A 20,086-nucleotide genomic window follows, 5' to 3' on the forward strand; every position below is an offset into this window, starting at 1 on the left:
TTTCATACTTCCCAGGTGATTCTTTATGTTGAACTAGGAATCATTTCTTCCCTTTAATCCCATTAAATTGCTGCCTCCCCCATATTTTAGAAACTATATATTATATTTCAAATGGATTTGTTAACTAACATTCTGTCCTCCTCTTGAATAAAACCTTCATCTTGAAATAACTTTGATTTGCTTAAACTAATTTTCAGTATTTTTGTTGGCTTAATAATCTTTTTATTTAACCAATATTTCTGCTTCATATAAAAATGTTTAACATGAAGTCTTTAAGAGTTTACTAACTTTTTAAATGAAAATCAGAATAAAGATTTAATAAGATAAATAAAATGAAATATTTCTTCAAGTATTCTTACATTTAAAACTACTTTCTATTTCTTTGAATCAATGGTAGCTGCGTTGGTAATTGCCATTTTCACTTCATATTCTAACTTACCAATGACAGGAAACATTATCTCTTCAGACAAAAAGACATGTAAATTGCTCCAAAGTGAACTGTTCCAAATGTTTTGAGTAGAAACTATAATCCAAAATAGGTCATTGATTTTTCCTTCTTTTTGTTCATTATTTGCTTAAAATTTGATTATGCATAGTTAAAAAGTCAAGAGACACAATGCATATGTATACATCTTTATGTACATTCTTACTGTGAAAGGATTTGATGTGACTTTTCCATAAAGAAATAGCTTTAGAGAAACAAAAACAACAAACCTTAAATAACATATGTAAATATTTGAAGCAGGTTCTGTATCAAATATAAACCAAAGGGAAATAATGTAGAGTTTCCAATTAGTATGAAATCAAAGACTTGGTACAGTGAAAACACGGCAGTCCTGATTAAGGTAACGCTGACTATAGATTTGCGGTTCTTAACTGCAACTGAAAGAAGGGGATTCTAGCTAATGAAATGGAAAAGGAATTTAGGTATGACATAATGGAAGAAACAAGGCTGGGTGAAGGACAGCTAAAGCCTCAGTCAAGATGACACCCCAGAATCTATCTATGAAATCACTGCTGCTGTCTCTGCTGAGCTCTGAGCAAGTTATTGCTGCCAACACTGCAAGCACAGAGTACTGGAAACCACTTCTGCTGCTTCTGTTGTCTACAATTCACATATTGTATAACTGCTACCACCTTTTCTCAGAGTGGTTATTCCTATATTTTTAGCATCACAAGCTAAAAATATGGTGGCTATATTTTGTGGACTCAGACCAGGTTATGTGTCTATGCTCTAAGTGCAGGAGAGGATGGGAAAGTAAAGATCTGGCAATTTTATCATCTATACTTAGCAGGTGGACTGCCCTCTGCAAAAACTATAGGAAATATTCCTTACTATAGGAAGGGTGTCACATACTACAAAACCAGAACAGTGAAAAGGATAAGCCCATTTGGGTTGTGAGTATATACAATTTTTTATTTGAATAATCAGGCAGTTCCTCAAACTTTACTTTTCTTCTATTCTATTCTAATATGATATCTAATAATTACTACTTAAATTTTTAGTCATTATTTTTCCTCAAAAAATAGACTTGGGGTGATAATGATTTGCATGCATTTGATCCAAATAAACTAAAAAGAAAAAAGTTTTAAATTTGTAATTTATATTTATGTAAAATCTTCAGCATAGGAAGACCACTGAGGAGGTGGTAACAAGGTGAGAGGGTATATAGCACTTTGAATATATCTTTCTTGGTTCAAACTTCAGGATTGCAATTACATAATATAAAAAGTAATAAAGATTATGTAGTAGGAGGGGAGTGAGTTATAGTTACCTTAGTAAGAGAAACACTTTATTTATATTGATGAATACAGTGTTGAGGAGCAAATCTACATACTGATATAGACAATATTTTTTGAATAAACATGTATGGAGGCAGATTTCCCGCAGGAGTTTGGGAACCTGTCAGATATTATTATTATTCATACTTAAAATATAACACAATTTTCCCAAGATAGGGAGAAGAATTATATGAGATGCTTAATTCCAGGAAGGGAAAAGCTTTGGAGTGTTAAAGTAATCTGACAGCAGTAGGGTCAGTTAAACAAAAATAATCCATATGAAATGACAGCTCAAGAAGTTAACTCAGTTAAAAACAAGAATACTGACTTAAAAAAAAAAAAAAGTACTGACTTCATTGCCAAAACTATAAACTTGTCCAAATACAAGGGTAGTGGAAAAAATAATTCCAGAATTTCTAATGAATAAGTTTTAGTCTAAGACATTCTTCTGAATAACCTTTTATCATTTCATCATCCAAAACACACTATTTTTTTTCATATTCAAACACATCTATGTTGGAGTTCTTATAGTAATTTACCCAATATTGAAAGTCCTCTGGCACTGAAAAACATGGTCAGTTTTATAGTGATTAACAACAACAACAACAACGAAATTTGAGAATCTCAAATAATAAAATCTACAGAGAGATTAAAGCAGCAACTGCACTGAGTAGGCTTTTGATCCGAGTTGATTTATTAACACATATATGTTCATTCATTTATTCAAGAAATACACTGATATAGCAGGAATTATGAGTGTAAACAACAAGTAAGATATTGTATCTGCATTAGGGAGTCTACAGCTCATTGGAGAATAATTACATTAGAGTAATAAGTCACTGGGGCGTATAAAGGAAGATCACATACAATGACACTTAGAGGGGGATTCTGAACATCAATCATTAATGAGTTCTTCATATTTTTGCCATATTTTATTATGTACTCTTATTTACATATTTTTAAAATTTCATTTCAAATAAAATCTTAAAAAGCCTTGCCCATATATATCATAACCATAAAATAGATCAGATGTGTAATATTTTTCTAATATAAGTATATATAAATATATAACTCTTAATTGTTTTATTCATGAAACATTTATAATTATCTGATGTCCCAGATTTTGGATAACACTAGATTTGAAGGTGAAGAAAGACATTGTGGTGAAAACGATATTCAGAGTTGACATTGTAAGTAAGAAAATAGAGATGAATCTTCAACAAATTTGGAGAAAGAGCTTTTAGGCAAAGAAACAATAGCAAGTTTGAGAGGAGAATAAATGTGTAAGGGGATGTTTTGATGGGAAACTTCATGGGGATGGATGTGGGGAGGTAGCAAGAACACAAGAGACTGGGAAGAGACACAAGTAAGTCAAGGGGAACAGGAAAGGATCACAACCTAAAAGATTCTTACACCTTTGTACTTTCCAAGACATCAAGAAATAATTTATCCTATCTGTGTCTTAGAAAAAGTATTCTAACAGCAGCATATTAGAGGTGAGATATTAGAGAGAGGGAAATGACTTAGATGCTTATTACCCTCATATAGGTATAAACTGATGCAAGACGTAGGATGTGAACTAGACAGTGTCAATAATCATAATGGCATTGAAGCTGCCAGATGTAGAAACTGACTATACACAGGATCCCTGGGTGGCTCAGCGGTTTAGCGCCTGCCTTTGGCCCAGGGCATGGTCCTGGAGTCCTGGGATCGAGTCCCACATTGGGTTCCCTGCAGGGAGCCTGCTTCTCCCTCTGCCTTGTCTTTGCCTCTGTCTCTCTGTCTCTCATGAATAAATCAATAAATAATCTTTTTTTAAAAAAGAAACTGACTAAATGTCATGGTCACGTTAGCACATAGAAGGACAGAGTAAAGGGTGGAAATAAGTTTTCCTTTAAACATTCTGGGCTTGGCATGCCTGTAGAATATTTTAAATGAAAAGTTTAGGTAGACCAATGTATCTACCTAGAGACCAGAAAAAAAGGGTATGTGGTGGTAGCACAAAACTGCGGGTAAGATATTAGTGTTCATTTGAAACTAAGAAGATAAATTAAATGACTTCAACAGAATGAGAAAAGTAAAGAAAAAGGTTAAATTCCTCATTCTGCCTCTAGAAAGTTAGAAATAACCTCAAAATTATTACCTCCCTTAGCCAATTTTATGCTTATCAAGTATAAAACTTATCTGTGAAATTCACCTGTCCATCTCTTCCCCATGTTCTTTCATCAACAGAAGGCTACTCTGTCTCTTAAGGGAAATCTATTCTATAGGATTCAGGCAGGACCAACTGTAGCTGTCTCTGCAGTAATGGTCAGCCAATGGCACAGGCTTTAGGAATCATTTTTCTGAATCCCTCTGACAATGACATTTGGTTAAGAGATGAAAAGATGAACCAAACCACCTCAAGCTGAATTACATGAATGGAAAATTATGTCTAATTTTTTTCTGGCAATCTTCTTCTCTCTATATATTCACAACTGTTGCTATCTTCAGCACAGGTGTAGTTAGACATCATTTTAGATGTTGCTAAATATATGTTACAATGAAAAGAAGGAGGCAAACTACATCTCAGATAGTCTTCAGATTAATACACAGTTTATATATTCTTCAGTGCAGGGGTCCTGTGGGGTTGCTAATAGCTGGGCATGAAGATTTACTAATTTGAGCTGACATGGATGGTAAAGTTTCACTATTATGAGGTTTTTAGTGTGTGTGTGTGTGTGTGTAAAGTAGTATAGTATTATCAAGGTATAATATGATATGTTAAAAGATTTGTATTTTATCCTGAGTAGCTGCTCAAATGATTAGAGGGGGTACATCTCAAATCTCAGTAAAATAGTTAAAGTCAAATGTTAACCAAATTTATTTATCAAAAAGAGTTAGAAAGGAAGACTATAATACAACAGCCACAACTAAAAAGAACAGATGCTATAGAAAGAAAACAAATTCCAAGATGGCAGGCTTCCAGTCATATTATTATTTATATTATATATAAATAAATAATATATTGTGATTAAAAACCAAGATTTTCTGACTGAATAAAAAGCAAGACTCAACTATATGTTATCATATAGACCAACACTAGAAATTTAGAAGCATTAGATCATATGTTAGAGAAAAAATAATAAATGAAGGAAATTAATAAAGAAACAGCACAATTACTGTGTTATTTTCTAAGGTTTCTAAGGTTATTTTCTAAGATATTATTTATAATTTGAAAAAACTGAAAACTAACAAAATATCTCACATCATAGAAATGGTAAAATTACACTATTGTACATTATAAACCTTTATGTTGTTATTAACATTATGTGTTCAAATAATAAAAGAAATTATGATACTAATATATTCAAAGAAAAAGTGCAGAATATATTGTATAACATAATTTTGTTAAAATAGGGAAAACAACTATAATTATTTAAACTGAATCTATAAAACCTGTGTGGGCTTTTCATTTTTTCCATTATGTTTTTCTATTTTCCCTATGATTTTACAAAATCTATTCATTCTATGCATATAGTAGAAAGGGTTATAAATTAAACATTTGTAGCTCTTCTTCCCAAATATGTTAAGGAAACAGGTTTCAGGATAGTATATATATATTTCAGAGTAGTATATATATAAAGTTATAAGCTAAACAAACATCAAAAATATTAATATTAAATTTTGTGAATATGGCTTGTATGTAGAATGACTATGGATAGTCATCAGGTTGGAGTAGGATTTATTTCTGTTTGATATGAGAAAGTCATTTTTAGGTCAATTTATTTATATAAAAAATATTTAAGGTAGACACCTGAGAGATACTAAACTTTTGTTGGTAAGTATGTAAGACTGGTTTGTATGAAACAAATTCATGAGAACAGTTCCACTGTTTTCTAAGATTCATTCATGATTCCATTTTCCATTTTAAATTATACTCACTGATATTGTCTGTTCCAGTCCTCAAACAGGGATACACAGTAAGAAGGTCATGTAAAAAGATTCAAGGTTTAAATGGCATCGATTTTATTCAATTATTGTGAGTTTTAGACTTTCAAAGACTTGATGGAGTCTAGGTTTGTTTTTGTTTTTTTTTTCCACAGGCTTCAGCCTGGTCCAAGGATAGGTCCAAGTCCTAACGATGGTATTTTTCCAGGTATTTTTATGGTATTTGCCCTATGAATCTACACATGCTGAATCCTGTCCCATTAAAACCACCTCCCCTCCACTATGATATTTCTGTGGATAACAACAATAAGAAATACATTCATTTAGTATTTGTTAAAGTCCTATGTTCTTGCAATTTCAAAATCAGATCTCTGCAAAAACTTTGCTGTACTTCATGTCTCAATCCCCTAACTAAATCTAAAACTCAAGTTTTGTACTATCCGTAATCTAACTTAATGACTCAACAGAGGTTTAGGTATGTGCAGACAAATGACTAAATAAACAATTTTTTTCTGTCAGTATATGCAGTTATGTAGTTTTTCTTGGAGAACAAGAATTTTTCTTAATGCAAAGAAAAACTAAAGATTGAAATATCATTGTCATTTTACGTTTTCTAATAATTCCAGAAAATAACTGATAAAGTATTTGTACACTGATTTAATAATTTTTTCTTAGTGATTGGAAAATATATAGAGAATCAGGAATAATGACAGCTCTAAAACTCAACCCTTGCTTTAGGCAAATTTTGTACATAGAAAGCCAAACAATGGAACTGAAGACATAATTTATGGAAAGTGCTCTAGGCAAGTTGAAAGCACAGCTACAAACATCTACTTCTGTTCTGCAGTACACTGGCCTGCACTCTGGGAACAGATGGTTGTCCAGCAATGAAAATGCACATTTACTGACTTTGTTATTTAGATTATATTTGGCTTATACAAATAATGACTGCTTATGCATAAGATTTGCAATATACTATAATTAATGATATATAAATATATCTATTTAAACAATATAAAAGAACTTGGATAAAACAATTTTTTAAACTACCCTGATGACAAGTGAAACTAAAGACTTTTAAGTAACATTTTACTTCAGATGCTTAGTAGAGGTAAATATTTTCATGACAAAATTACCATTGTGGTTTGGTTTAAAAAGTTCTGAGTAATTCAGTATTTTTAAAAAACTTAAATATAAGGGATTCTATGTGTATTCAGGATTCCTCATATAGAGAAGAAAACTATTTGTAATTTAAGGGCTTTAAATATTTTTCTTTTCCACTCTTCAAAATACCACTATGTTTTAAAAGATGTATTTATTTATTTGAGAGAGAAAGAGAGAGAGAGAGAGAAAGCTGGGTGAAGAGCAAGGGAGAGGAAGAGAATCTCAAGCAGACTCCTGCTGAGCATGGAACCTGATGCTGGGCTCAATCCCAGGACCCTGAGATCATGACTGGAGCCAAAACCAAGAGTCAGCCACTCAACCAACTGAGCCACAGGCACCCCAGCACTATTTTTAATAGCATTTTAATAAATAGCATTTATTTTTAAATGAATTGCAGGTTTAATAGTAGAATCATTTTTTCCTTACAAATTCACATTATGTATTTTCCTTCCAGTTTTGCCATTTCAAGTTAACCAATTTTAACAAATTTAACACAAAAATGTGCAAATGAAGAGAGGCATTTGAGGTGTTTTTAGGCCAAGGTGTCATGATCTGATTTTGTTTTCAAATATCACTCTGGAGTCTGTTTTGATAATAAAGTACAGTAGGCCAAGACTAGAAGCAGGAGGCCAGTTAGAAAATAAGAAGATTAATAAAATAGTTAAAATTTTGAGTTCCACAATCAAAATCATGATTTGCTTTAATTTTGTCAATTTTTTTTTCTTGAATATTACAGGGAAAGCAATGACCGCATGGTAATCAAGAGTGCAATATCAATGCTAGAATGTCAGCCATCCATTGTTTGTACCTTAAAAGAGCTTATGTTTTTCTTAGACATTTTTGGGAGTTAGAGTTGCACACTGAATTATTTATTTAAAATATTACTTCAACAAAATATATTGTCTCAGATATTTTTCCTTTTTCTTGTAGCATGCCTTTCAAGTTTATTTTTAGCACCAAGTGGTTCTGATTGGAAGGAATGAAATATATAATTGGTTTTCTCTAGAGTGAACTATGATGAACACTTGGCTCTCAAAATTCAGTGACAGAAAAGCTTCTGGTTAATTCTTTTTTTATTCCTTGTTGCTAGGTTCCATAAGTCATTCTCTAAGTTAAGTTTAATGAAAATGAACTGCATTATGTTCCATTCACATAATAACACAATTGAAATCCCTTTGATTCAAGAGAAATAAATAAGAAAAACTAATAAGAGTAAGAATATAATGTTACTTTGGGAAGGAATAAACACATGGTTGCTGTAACTGTTTTCCCACTGTGAGTAACATGGCAATTACTAGGAAATTGCATCTTTTGGCATAACCTTCCTCATACTTCCCCTGAAAATTCAGTTATACATTTCTACACCTGCAGTCCACTGGAGACACAACACTGATGAACCCAAGACCATACAGGCTGGCATATTTATTCCTATTTGTCTTTAATGGTTACAAACATGAGGTAGAAAATTAAACATGAAAGTAAAGATAAAATGATAAGCATATGGACATCTCAACTATTACCCTACTGAAGTACTATGTGGAAAATCACATTTATGATATTAGAATTAAATCTAATTTAACATTCATTTATATATTCAAATTTTACCACGGGAGGCATTCTTTAATATTCCTGCTAACTTTCTTTTTTTTTTTTAAGATTTTATTTATTTATTCATGATAGACATAGAGAACGAGAGAGAGAGAGAGGCAGAGACACAGGCAGAGGGAGAAGCAGGCTCCATGCAGGGAGCCCGATGCGGGACTCGATCCCAGGACTCCAGGACCGCGCCTGCCCCTGAGCCACCCAGGGATCCCCTCCTGCTAGCTTTCTAATTCACAGATGGGTAATTGAAATAAATGCAACCAACATGTCAAGTCCATTGTGGATATATATGGATGTGAGAGAATTCAACTTGCAGACACCCACCAACAGTGTATGGTAGAGACAAGTAGTTAAATTTCAAAAACATTATGTTTTAAATGTATGGATAAGACTAAAAGTAACTTATTACGATTTAACTCACAGAACTAATAGAACTCTTTTTTCCACCCAATCTCCATAAGAAATAATCATTATTCACTTAAAGCCAATCAGAAGAAAAAATTTCAAAGTGAAGAGTTATCTAAAGTGTTTAATCTGAATAAAAAATGAAAGTAACTTTCACTTAGGTGTCTGCCTCCATTTGACAAATTCTAAAGTTGATATATAAAATTATCAGTCATAAGCCAACATACTGAAATGATTTAAAACAGAGTATAGTCAAGTCACGGCTTAATGTGGTTATTAAATTAATGTGGTTATTAACAGTAAATAAATTTGTGGTAATAACAGAGTAAATTTTTTCTTAGTGTTATCAACAATGATTATACATACAGACTTGTGGGTAAGTGGTGGAGCATTAACACTGCAATATAGATGGAGAAATTAGAGTTCGTGAGGAATCTAAAAGGAAAGTAATAAAAAATAATTTATAATTATACATTATTTTATAATAATGCAAAAATAATTATTAGTGAGGAGAAACATCAAAGTATTAGAGGATGAACATGGTACTTTGAAGTAGCTTGGCTTTGTTCATGAGAAATCCCTGAAGATAGGATATTCGCAGAGATTTCAAAGGCAAATATTTAATGAGCAACTACAGCCATGCTATGCAGCACAGATATGAAACTCCTCTCCCACTGATCACAAATATTTAGTAAAATTTACTACATGTTGTCCATCCATTTCTATTTAGGTTTCCTGTGAGGATTGGCTAGGGCATGATAAATGGACAATTAAATAGCAGCTAAAAGAGACCAGGTCTAAGATTTGTAATAATACTAGATACAAACAAAGGATAGAAGAAAAATTAGAAATTTTAAGACATTGGAGCTAGAGATGCCTTTAAAAATCAAATCTCGGGGATCCCTGGGTGGCGCAGCGGTTTGGCGCCTGCCTTTGGCCCAGGGCGCGATCCTGGAGACCCGGGATCGAATCCCACGTCAGGCTCCCGGTGCATGGAGCCTGCTTCTCCCTCTGCCTATGTCTCTGCCTCTCTCTCTCTCTGTGTGACTATCATAAATAAATAAAAATTTAAAAAAAAATCAAATCTCTCCAGGATTCTTCAGAATAAATAATTTTAAGGTAATAAACATTAACTGATATATGAGTTACAATTTCAAATACTGAAGGGTGATAACATTATAAAATTAGCAAGACTGTATAAATAATATCTTTATGCCAGGCACAAAAATAATAACTACATAGATTATTTTATCTGACTTTCATAAAAATCATATAAAGTCAACAGCTCTGTGTCTTTTTTTTTTGTATTTTGGTGGGGTTTTTTCTTTTTTATTTATCAAGAAATTAAGGGAGAGTATGTTAAGAATACAGATAAATTAACAGTAAAACAATAGGATATATATACATATATATTTCAAAAACTAATAAAAATATTCTGGAGTAATTACAATATATCAGCTAAAGTAGATTTCAGCACAAAGAGTATTATCAAGAATAAAGACAGACATATATAATGATAAGTGGTTAATTCTTAAGAAAGATTGATTCTCAAAATGTATGCACCTAAAAACAGAACTTCAAAATACAAGAAATAAAAATTAATAGAACTTAAAAGATAACTAGTCCAATCCACATATTCTTTGAATCCTCAACACGCTTCTCTCAATAATAAATAAAACAAGTAGTCAGGAAATCAGTAAGGATATAGATGATCTGAACAACACTATAACCTAACTGATGTCATAGAACACTGAAACCAAGAAGAAAAAAATACATATCTTACCGAAAGTGAAAATGATATAGTCACCAAGATATATCATATTCTGAGTCACAAAGGACATGTTAACAAATTTAAAAGAATTCATGCAGAGTGTATTCTTGAATGAACCACTACAGAATTGAAAACAGACACCAATATCAGAAAGATATCTTGAAAATCATGATGATTTAGGAAAAAAATACGTCATTTAAATGATTCAAAAAGTCTCACAAAAGATTAGTTATCATATGAAGTGCATAAAAACAAAATACAGGGAGGAGCAAGATGGCGGAGGAGTAGGGTCTCCAAATCACCTGTCTCCACCAAACTACCCAGAAAACCTTCAAATTATCCTGAAAATCTATGAATTCGGCCTGAGATTTAAAGAGAGACCAGCTGGAATGCTACAGTGAGAAGAGTTCGCGCTTCTATCAAGGTAGGAAGACGGGGAAAAAGAAATAAAGGAACAAAGGCCTCCGAGGGGGAGGGGCCCGCGAGGAGCCGGGCTGAGGCCGGGGCGAGTGTCCCCAGGACAGGAGAGCCCCGTCCCGGAGGAGCAGGAGCTGCACCGACCTTCCCGGGCGGAAAGGGGCTCCCAGGGAGTTGGAGCAGGACCCAGGAGGGCGGGGATGCCCTCAGGCTCCCGGGGACACTAACAGACACCTGCGCCCCGGGAGAGTGCGCCGAGCTCCCTAAGGGCTGCAGCGCGGGCGGCGGGACCCGGCGGGACCCGGAGCAGCTCGGGGGGCTCGGGGGAGGCTCCGCGGAGGGGGCTGCGCGGCCCCGGGAGCAGCTCGGAGGGGCTCGGGCGGAGGAAGAGGCTCCGTGCGGAGGGGGCTGCGCGGTTCCAGGAGCAGCTCGGAGGGGCTCGGGCGGCAGCTCCGCGGAGGGGGTTGCGCGGCCCGGGAGCGCGAATCCACCAGCGCAGGCTCCGGAGCACAGGGCGCCGGGACACAGCCCAGGATCCCGCCTCCCCCGGGACAGGCAGAGGCCGGGAGGGCCCAGGACAGCAAGGACGCTCCTGCCCCAGCTGAGCAGATCAGCAGCCCCGCCCCGGAGCCTCCAGGCCCTGCAGACGGAGTTCCTGCCGGAGCTGAATCCAGGTTTCCAGAGCTGCCCCGCCACTGGGGCTGTTCCTCCTGCGGCCTCACGGGGTAAACAACCCCCACTGAGCCCTGCACCAGGAGGGGCACAGCAGCTCCCCCAACTGCTAACACCTGAAAATCAGCACAACAGGCCCCTCCCCCAGAACACCAGCTAGACTGACAACTTCCAGGAGAAGCCAAGGGACTTAAAGAACACAGAATCAGAAGATACTCCCCGGTGGTTCTTTTTTTGTTTGTTTGTTTTTGTTTTTGTTTTTGTTTTTGTTTTGTTTTGCTTTTTGATTTGTTTCCTTCCCCCACCCCCTTTTTTTCTCCTTTCTTTTTCTTTCTCTTTTTCTTCTTTTTTTTTTTTTTTCGTTTTTTTTTCTTTTTCTTCCCTTTTTTTTTCTCTTTCTCTTTTCTTTCCTTCTTTCTCTCCTCTCTTTTTCTCTTTTTCCCAATACAACTTGCTTTTGGCCACTCTGCACTGAGCAAAATGACTAGAAGGAAAACCTCACCTCAAAAGAAAGAATCAGAAACAGTCCTCTCTCCCACAGAGTTACAAAATCTGGATTACAATTCAATGTCAGAAAGCCAATTCAGAAGCACTATTATACAGCTACTGGTGGCTCTAGAAAAAAGTATAAAGGACTCAAGAGACTTCATGTCTGCAGAATTTAGAGCTAATCAGGCAGAAATTAAAAACCAATTGAATGAGATGCAATCCAAACTAGAAGTCCTAACGACGAGGGTTAACGAGGTGGAAGAACGAGTGAGTGACCTAGAAGACAAGTTGACAGCAAAGAGGGAAACTGAGGAAAAAAGAGACAAACAATTAAAAGACCATGAAGATAGATTAAGGGAAATAAACGACAGCCTGAGGAAGAAAAACCTACGTTTAATTGGGGTTCCCGAGGGCGCCGAAAGGGACAGAGGGCCAGAATATGTATTTGAACAAATTCTAGCTGAAAACTTTCCTAATCTGGGAAGGGAAACAGGCATTCAGATCCAGGAAATAGAGAGATCCCCCCCTAAAATCAATAAAAACCGTTCAACACCTCGACATTTAATTGTGAAGCTTGCAAATTCCAAAGATAAAGAGAAGATCCTTAAAGCAGCAAGAGACAAGAAATCCCTGACTTTTATGGGGAGGAGTATTAGGGTAACAGCAGACCTCTCCACAGAGACCTGGCAGGCCAGAAAGGGCTGGCAGGATATATTCAGGGTCCTAAAGGAGAAGAACATGCAACCAAGAATACTTTATCCAGCAAGGCTCTCATTCAAAATGGAAGGAGAGATAAAGAGCTTCCAAGACAGGCAGCAACTAAAAGAATATGTGACCTCCAAACCAGCTCTGCAAGAAATTTTAAGGGGGCCTCTTAAAATTCCCCTTTAAGAAGAAGTTCAGTGGAACAGTCCACAAAAACAAAGACTGAATAGATATCATGATGACACTAAACTCATATCTCTCAATAGTAACTCTGAATGTGAACGGGCTTAATGACCCCATCAAAAGGCGCAGGGTTTCAGACTGGATAAAAAAGCAGGATCCATCTATTTGCTGTCTACAGGAGACTCATTTTAGACAGAAGGACACCTACAGCCTGAAAATAAAAGGTTGGAGAACCATTTACCATTCGAATGGTCCTCAAAAGAAAGCAGGGGTAGCCATCCTTATATCAGATAAACTAAAATTTACCCCAAAGACTGTAGTGAGAGATGAAGAGGGACACTATATCATACTTAAAGGATCTATTCAACAAGAGGACTTAACAATCCTCAATATATATGCTCCGAATGTGGGAGCTGCCAAATATATAAATCAATTATTAACCAAAGTGAAGAAATACTTAGATAATAATACACTTATACTTGGTGACTTCAATCTAGCTCTTTCTATACTCGATAGGTCTTCTAAGCAAAACATCTCCAAAGAAACGAGAGCTTTAAATGATACACTGGACCAGATGGATTTCACAGATATCTACAGAACTTTACATCCAAACTCAACTGAATACACATTCTTCTCAAGCGCACATGGAACTTTCTCCAGAATAGACCACATATTGGGTCACAAATCGGGTCTGAACCGATACCAAAAGATTGGGATTGTCCCCTGCATATTCTCGGACCATAATGCCTTGAAATTAGAACTAAATCACAACAAGAAGTTTGGAAGGACCTCAAACACATGGAGGTTAAGGACCATCCTGCTAAAAGATAAAAGGGTCAACCAGGAAATTAAGGAAGAATTAAAAAGATTCATGGAAACTAATGAGAATGAAGATACAACCGTTCAAAATCTTTGGGATGCAGCAAAAGCAGTCCTAAGGGGGAAATACATCGCAATACAAGCATCCATTCAAAAACTGGAAAGAACTCAAATACAAAAGCTAACCTTACACATAAAGGAGCTAGAGAAAAAACAGCAAATAGATCCTACACCCAAGAGAAGAAGGGAGCTAATAAAGATTCGAGCAGAACTCAACGAAATCGAGACCAGAAGAACTGTGGAACAGATCAACAGAACCAGGAGTTGGTTCTTTGAAAGAATTAATAAGATAGATAAACCATTAGCCAGCCTTATTAAAAAGAAGAGAGAGAAGACTCAAATTAATAAAATCATGAATGAGAAAGGAGAGATCACTACCAACACCAAGGAAATACAAACGATTTTAAAAACATATTATGAACAGCTATACGCCAATAAATTAGGCAATCTAGAAGAAATGGACGCATTCCTGGAAACCCACAAACTACCAAAACTGGAACAGGAAGAAATAGAAAACCTGAACAGGCCAATAACCAGGGAGGAAATTGAAGCAGTCATCAAAAACCTCCCAAGACACAAGAGTCCAGGGCCAGATGGCTTCCCAGGAGAATTTTATCAAACGTTTAAAGAAGAAATCATACCTATTCTCCTAAAGCTGTTTGGAAAGATAGAAAGAGATGGAGTACTTCCAAATTCGTTCTATGAAGCCAGCATCACCTTAATTCCAAAGCCAGACAAAGACCCCGCCAAAAAGGAGAATTACAGACCAATATCCCTGATGAACATGGATGCAAAAATTCTCAACAAGATACTGGCCAATAGGATCCAACAGTACATTAAGAAAATTATTCACCATGACCAAGTAGGATTTATCCCTGGGACACAAGGCTGGTTCAACACCCGTAAAACAATCAATGTGATTCATCATATCAGCAAGAGAAAAACCAAGAACCATATGATCCTCTCATTGGATGCAGAGAAAGCATTTGACAAAATACAGCATCCATTCCTGATCAAAACTCTTCAGAGTGTAGGGATAGAGGGAACATTCCTCGACATCTTAAAAGCCATCTATGAAAAGCCCACAGCAAATATCATTCTCAATGGGGAAGCACTGGGAGCCTTTCCCCTAAGATCAGGAACAAGACAGGGATGTCCACTCTCACCACTGCTATTCAACATAGTACTGGAAGTCCTAGCCTCAGCAATCAGACAACAAAAAGACATTAAAGGCATTCAAATTGGCAAAGAAGAAGTCAAACTCTCCCTCTTCGCCGATGACATGATACTCTACATAGAAAACCCAAAAGTCTCCACCCCAAGATTGCTAGAACTCATACAGCAATTCGGTAGCGTGGCAGGATACAAAATCAATGCCCAGAAGTCAGTGGCATTTCTATACACTAACAATGAGACTGAAGAAAGAGAAATTAAGGAGTCAATCCCATTTACAATTGCACCCAAAAGCATAAGATACCTAGGAATAAACCTCACCAAAGATGTAAAGGATCTATACCCTCAAAACTATAGAACACTTCTGAAAGAAATTGAGGAAGACACAAAGAGATGGAAAAATATTCCATGCTCATGGATTGGCAGAATTAATATTGTGAAAATGTCAATGTTACCCAGGGCAATATACACGTTTAATGCAATCCCTATCAAAATACCATGGACTTTCTTCAGAGAGTTAGAACAAATTATTTTAAGATTTGTGTGGAATCAGAAAAGACCCCGAATAGCCAGGGGAATTTTAAAAAAGAAAACCATATCTGGGGGCATCACAATGCCAGATTTCAGGTTGTACTACAAAGCTGTGGTCATCAAGACAGTGTGGTACTGGCACAAAAACAGACACATAGATCAGTGGAACAGAATAGAGAATCCAGAAGTGGACCCTGAACTTTATGGGCAACTAATATTCGATAAAGGAGGAAAGACTATCCATTGGAAGAAAGACAGTCTCTTCAATAAATGGTGCTGGGAAAATTGGACATCCACATGCAGAAGAATGAAACTAGACCACTCTCTTTCACCATACACAAAGATAAACTCAAAATGGATGAAAGATCTAAATGTGAGACAAGATTCCATCAAAATCCTAGAGAAGAACACAGGCAACACCCTTTTTGAACTCGGCCATAGTAACTTCTTGCAAGATACATCCACGAAGGCAAAAGAAACAAAAGCAAAAATGAACTATTGGGACTTCATCAAGATAAGAAGCTTTTGCACAGCAAAGGATACAGTCAACAAAACTCAAAGACAACCTACAGAATGGGAGAAGATATTTGCAAATGACATATCAGATAAAGGGCTAGTTTCCAAGATCTATAAAGAACTTATTAAACTCAACACCAAAGAAACAAACAATCCAATCATGAAATGGGCAAAAGACATGAACAGAAATCTCACAGAAGAAGACATAGACATGGCCAACATGCACATGAGAAAATGCTCTGCATCACTTGCCATCAGGGAAATACAAATCAAAACCACAATGAGATACCACCTCACACCAGTGAGAATGGGAAAAATTAACAAGGCAGGAAACAACAAATGTTGGAGAGGATGTGGAGAAAAGGGAACCCTCTTACACTGTTGGTGGGAATGTGAACTGGTGCAGCCACTGTGGAAAACTGTGTGGAGGTTCCTCAAACAGTTAAAAATATACCTGCCCTACGACCCAGCAATTGCACTGTTGGGGATTTACCCCAAAGATACAAATGCAATGAAACGCTGGGACACCTGCACCCCGATGTTTCTAGCAGCAATGGCCACGATAGCCAAACTGTGGAAGGAGCCTCGGTGTCCAACGAAAGATGAATGGATAAAGAAGATGTGGTTTATGTATACAATGGAATATTACTCAGCTATTAGAAATGACAAATACCCACCATTTGCTTCAACGTGGATGGAACTGGAGGGTATTATGCTGAGTGAAGTAAGTCAGTCGGAGAAGGACAAACATTATATGTTCTCATTCATTTGGGGAATATAAATAATAGTGAAAGGGAAAATAAGGGAAGGGAGAAGAAATGTGTGGGAAATATCAGAAAGGGAGACAGAACATAAAGACTGCTAACTCTGGGAAACGAACTAGGGGTGGTAGAAGGGGAGGAGGGCGGGGGGTGGGAGTGAATGGGTGACGGGCACTGGGTGTTATTCTGTATGTTAGTAAATTGAACACCAATAAAAAAAAAAAAAAAAAAAAAAAAAACAAAATACATATATAAATGAAAGACACAGCAGAAGTTATGTTTAGAGAGAAATTTATAGCATGATAGAAATTTTATAAAAATAGAAAAGTCTCAAAAGATTAATAAAAATTTTCATTTTAAAAACTAGAAAAATAAGAGGGGCACCTGGGTGGCTCAGTTGCTCAAGTATCCAACTCTTAATCTTGGCTCAGGTCTTTATCTCAGAGTTGTGAGTTCAAACCCCATGTTGGGCTCATTTATATATTTTTGAATATTTATATATTATTTATTTACAGGTTAATGTATTTAAAATATTAATAAAATAATTTTAAAAAATAAAAGCTAGGAAAAGAGTAAATCAGTAAACTTAAGAAAGACAAAGGAAGTGATAATGGTAACAGCAAAAAACACTGATGAAAGAAACTAAAGACACACAAACAAATGGAAACATATATCATGCTCATGAATTGGAAGAATTAGTATCATTATAATATCCATACTACCCAAAGCAATCTATAGATTCAATGCAATGCTTGTAAAAATGCCAGTAGCATTTTTCACAAAACTAGAACAAATAATCCTATAATTTGTATGGTACCATAAAGACCCTGAATAGCCAAAGTAATCTTGAAAAGAAGATCAAGCTAAAAGTATCACAATTTCAGCTTTCAAGATAGACTATAAAGCTGCAGTAATCAAAACAGTATGAATATGGCACAAAAACAGACACACGGATCAATGGAACAAAACAGAGAGCCCAGAAACAAACTCATGTTTATATGGTCAACTAATCTTTAACAAAAGAGGCAAGAACATACAGGGAGGAAGACAGTCTTTTCACAGTAAATGGTGCTGAGTAACCTGAACAGCTAAATATTAAAAAAAATGAAATTGGACCACTTCTTTATACCATGTACAAAAATTAATTGAAAATTAAAGACCTAGATATGACACCTGAAACTGTAAAACTCAGAAGAAAACATAGGTAGTAATCTCTTCAACAATGGCCTTAGCAATAGTCTTCTAGGTATTTCTCTTCAGGAAAAGGAAGCAAAAGTAAACTATTGGGACAACACCAAAATAAAGAGCTTTTATACAGTAAAGTAAACTACCAACAAAACAAAAAGGCAACCTACTGAGTGGTAAAAGATATCTGCAAATAATATTATCAAATAAGGAGATAATAACCAAAATATATATAGCACACAACCCATACCAAAAAAACCCAAATAATCCAAGTTAAAAAATGGACAGAAAACTTCAATAGATATTCTTCCAAAGAAGATACACAGATGGCTAACAAACACATGAAAAAATGCTCAACGTCACTAATCATCAAAAAAAATGCAAATCAAAACCATGAGATATCATCTCACACCAGTCAGAATGGCTATTATTAAAAAGATAAGACACGGCATGGGGGGGGCGGGCGGGGGGGCGGAGACTCAGCACTTGAGCATCTGCCTTTGCTCAGGACATGATCCTGGGGCTCTGGAATCAAGTCCCACATCAGGCTCCCTGCGTGGAGCCTGCTTCTCCCTCTGCCTATGTCTCTGTCTCTCTTTCTCTCTCTGTGTCTCTCATGAATAAATAAAATTTAAATAAATAATAGATAGATGATAGATAGATGATAGATGATAGACAGATAGATGATAGATAGATAGATGATAGATAGATAGATAGACAAGAAATAACAAGTGATAGTCAGGATGCAGTGAAAAAAGAACCCGTGTGCAACCTGGGTGAAAATGTAAAGCGGCAGAGCCATTGTGGAAAACAATTTGGATATTCCTCCAAAAATTAAAAATATAAAAGCCATATAATCAAATAATTCTGCTATTTACCTAAAGAAAATGCAAATATTAATTTGAAACAATAGGCACACCTATGTTTATTGCAACATTGTTTATAATAGCCAAGATATATGGAAGCAACGTTTAAGTGTCCATGACAGATGAATAGATAAAAAAGATGTGGTGTGTGTGTGTGTGTGTGTGTGTGTGTGTGTGTGAACATTACTCAGTCATAAAAAAGAATGAGGTCTTACTATTTCCAACAGCATGTATGGACCTAGAGGTTATTGGCTACATGAAATAAGTCGGATGAGGAGAGATAAATACCATATGATTTCACTTACATATAAAATCTAAAAAAAAAAAAAAAATCCCAAACAAACAAAAGCAGAAACAGACCCATAAAGACAAAGAACAAACTGGTGGCTGCCAAAAGGGAAGGAGGCAGGGAGATGGGCAAAATGGGTGAAGGAGAGTGGGAGGCACAGACTATCACTTATGGAAAAAAATCAAAAGGATGATAGTAATAAGCAGAAGACAGAAAACATAAACTTCAAAATTAATAACTTTTTAAATACAAAAAAAGAACACACAAAAATACCATTGAAAGGAAGAATGTAAAAAAAATGAAAGGAAGAATATGGGGCACCTGGGTGGCTCAGTGGTTGAGTATCTGCCTTTGGCTCACATAGTGATCCTGGGGTCCTGGGATCAAGTCCCTCATTGGGCTCCCCGTGGGAACCCTGCTTCTCCCTCTGCCTATGTCTCTGCCTCTTTCTGTGCCTCTCATGAATAACTAAATAAAATCTTAAAATAAAGAAAAAGAAAGGAAGAATGTATTTATCTCTCATATTCTTGAAAGGGGACTTATATCCAGAATATATGGGAATTCTCAAAACTCAACAGGAATGAAACATATAACCCAATAAATATATTGGCAAAAGATTTAAGTAGAAACTTCAGCAAAGAAGATATCTGGATGTCAAACAAGCATATGAAAGAATAATTAGCACCATTAACTTCTAGGGAAATGCAAATTAAAACCACAATACTATACCATGCACATCTATTAAATGTCATGCATCCCCCCAAAG

General features: G+C 36.0%; 1 protein-coding gene across 6 annotated transcripts in view; it reads right to left on the reverse strand.

The window, feature by feature from the left end:
- LOC144300414 (zinc finger protein 385C-like) overlaps positions 1–20,086 on the reverse strand; it is a 453,807-nt gene that overhangs the window by 81,148 nt on the left and 352,573 nt on the right. For 2 of the 6 annotated variants that reach the window (XR_013367031.1, XR_013367032.1), the window contains exon 8: positions 9,250–9,318. The exons of 3 other annotated variants lie outside the window; for them this stretch is intronic. Coding sequence is in view for 1 of the 3 variants with exons in the window: in XM_077876425.1 (XP_077732551.1) it covers positions 9,301–9,318 (18 nt within the window). In the remaining 2 variants the exon portion in view is untranslated. Of the gene's footprint in view, positions 1–9,049; positions 9,319–20,086 lie in introns of those variants that run through there. One more of the 6 variants, XM_077876425.1, reaches the window with a different exon arrangement.

This window comes from Canis aureus, chromosome 28 (genome assembly GCF_053574225.1).
Source record: "Canis aureus isolate CA01 chromosome 28, VMU_Caureus_v.1.0, whole genome shotgun sequence".
NCBI classification, from domain to species: Eukaryota; Metazoa; Chordata; class Mammalia; order Carnivora; family Canidae; genus Canis; species Canis aureus.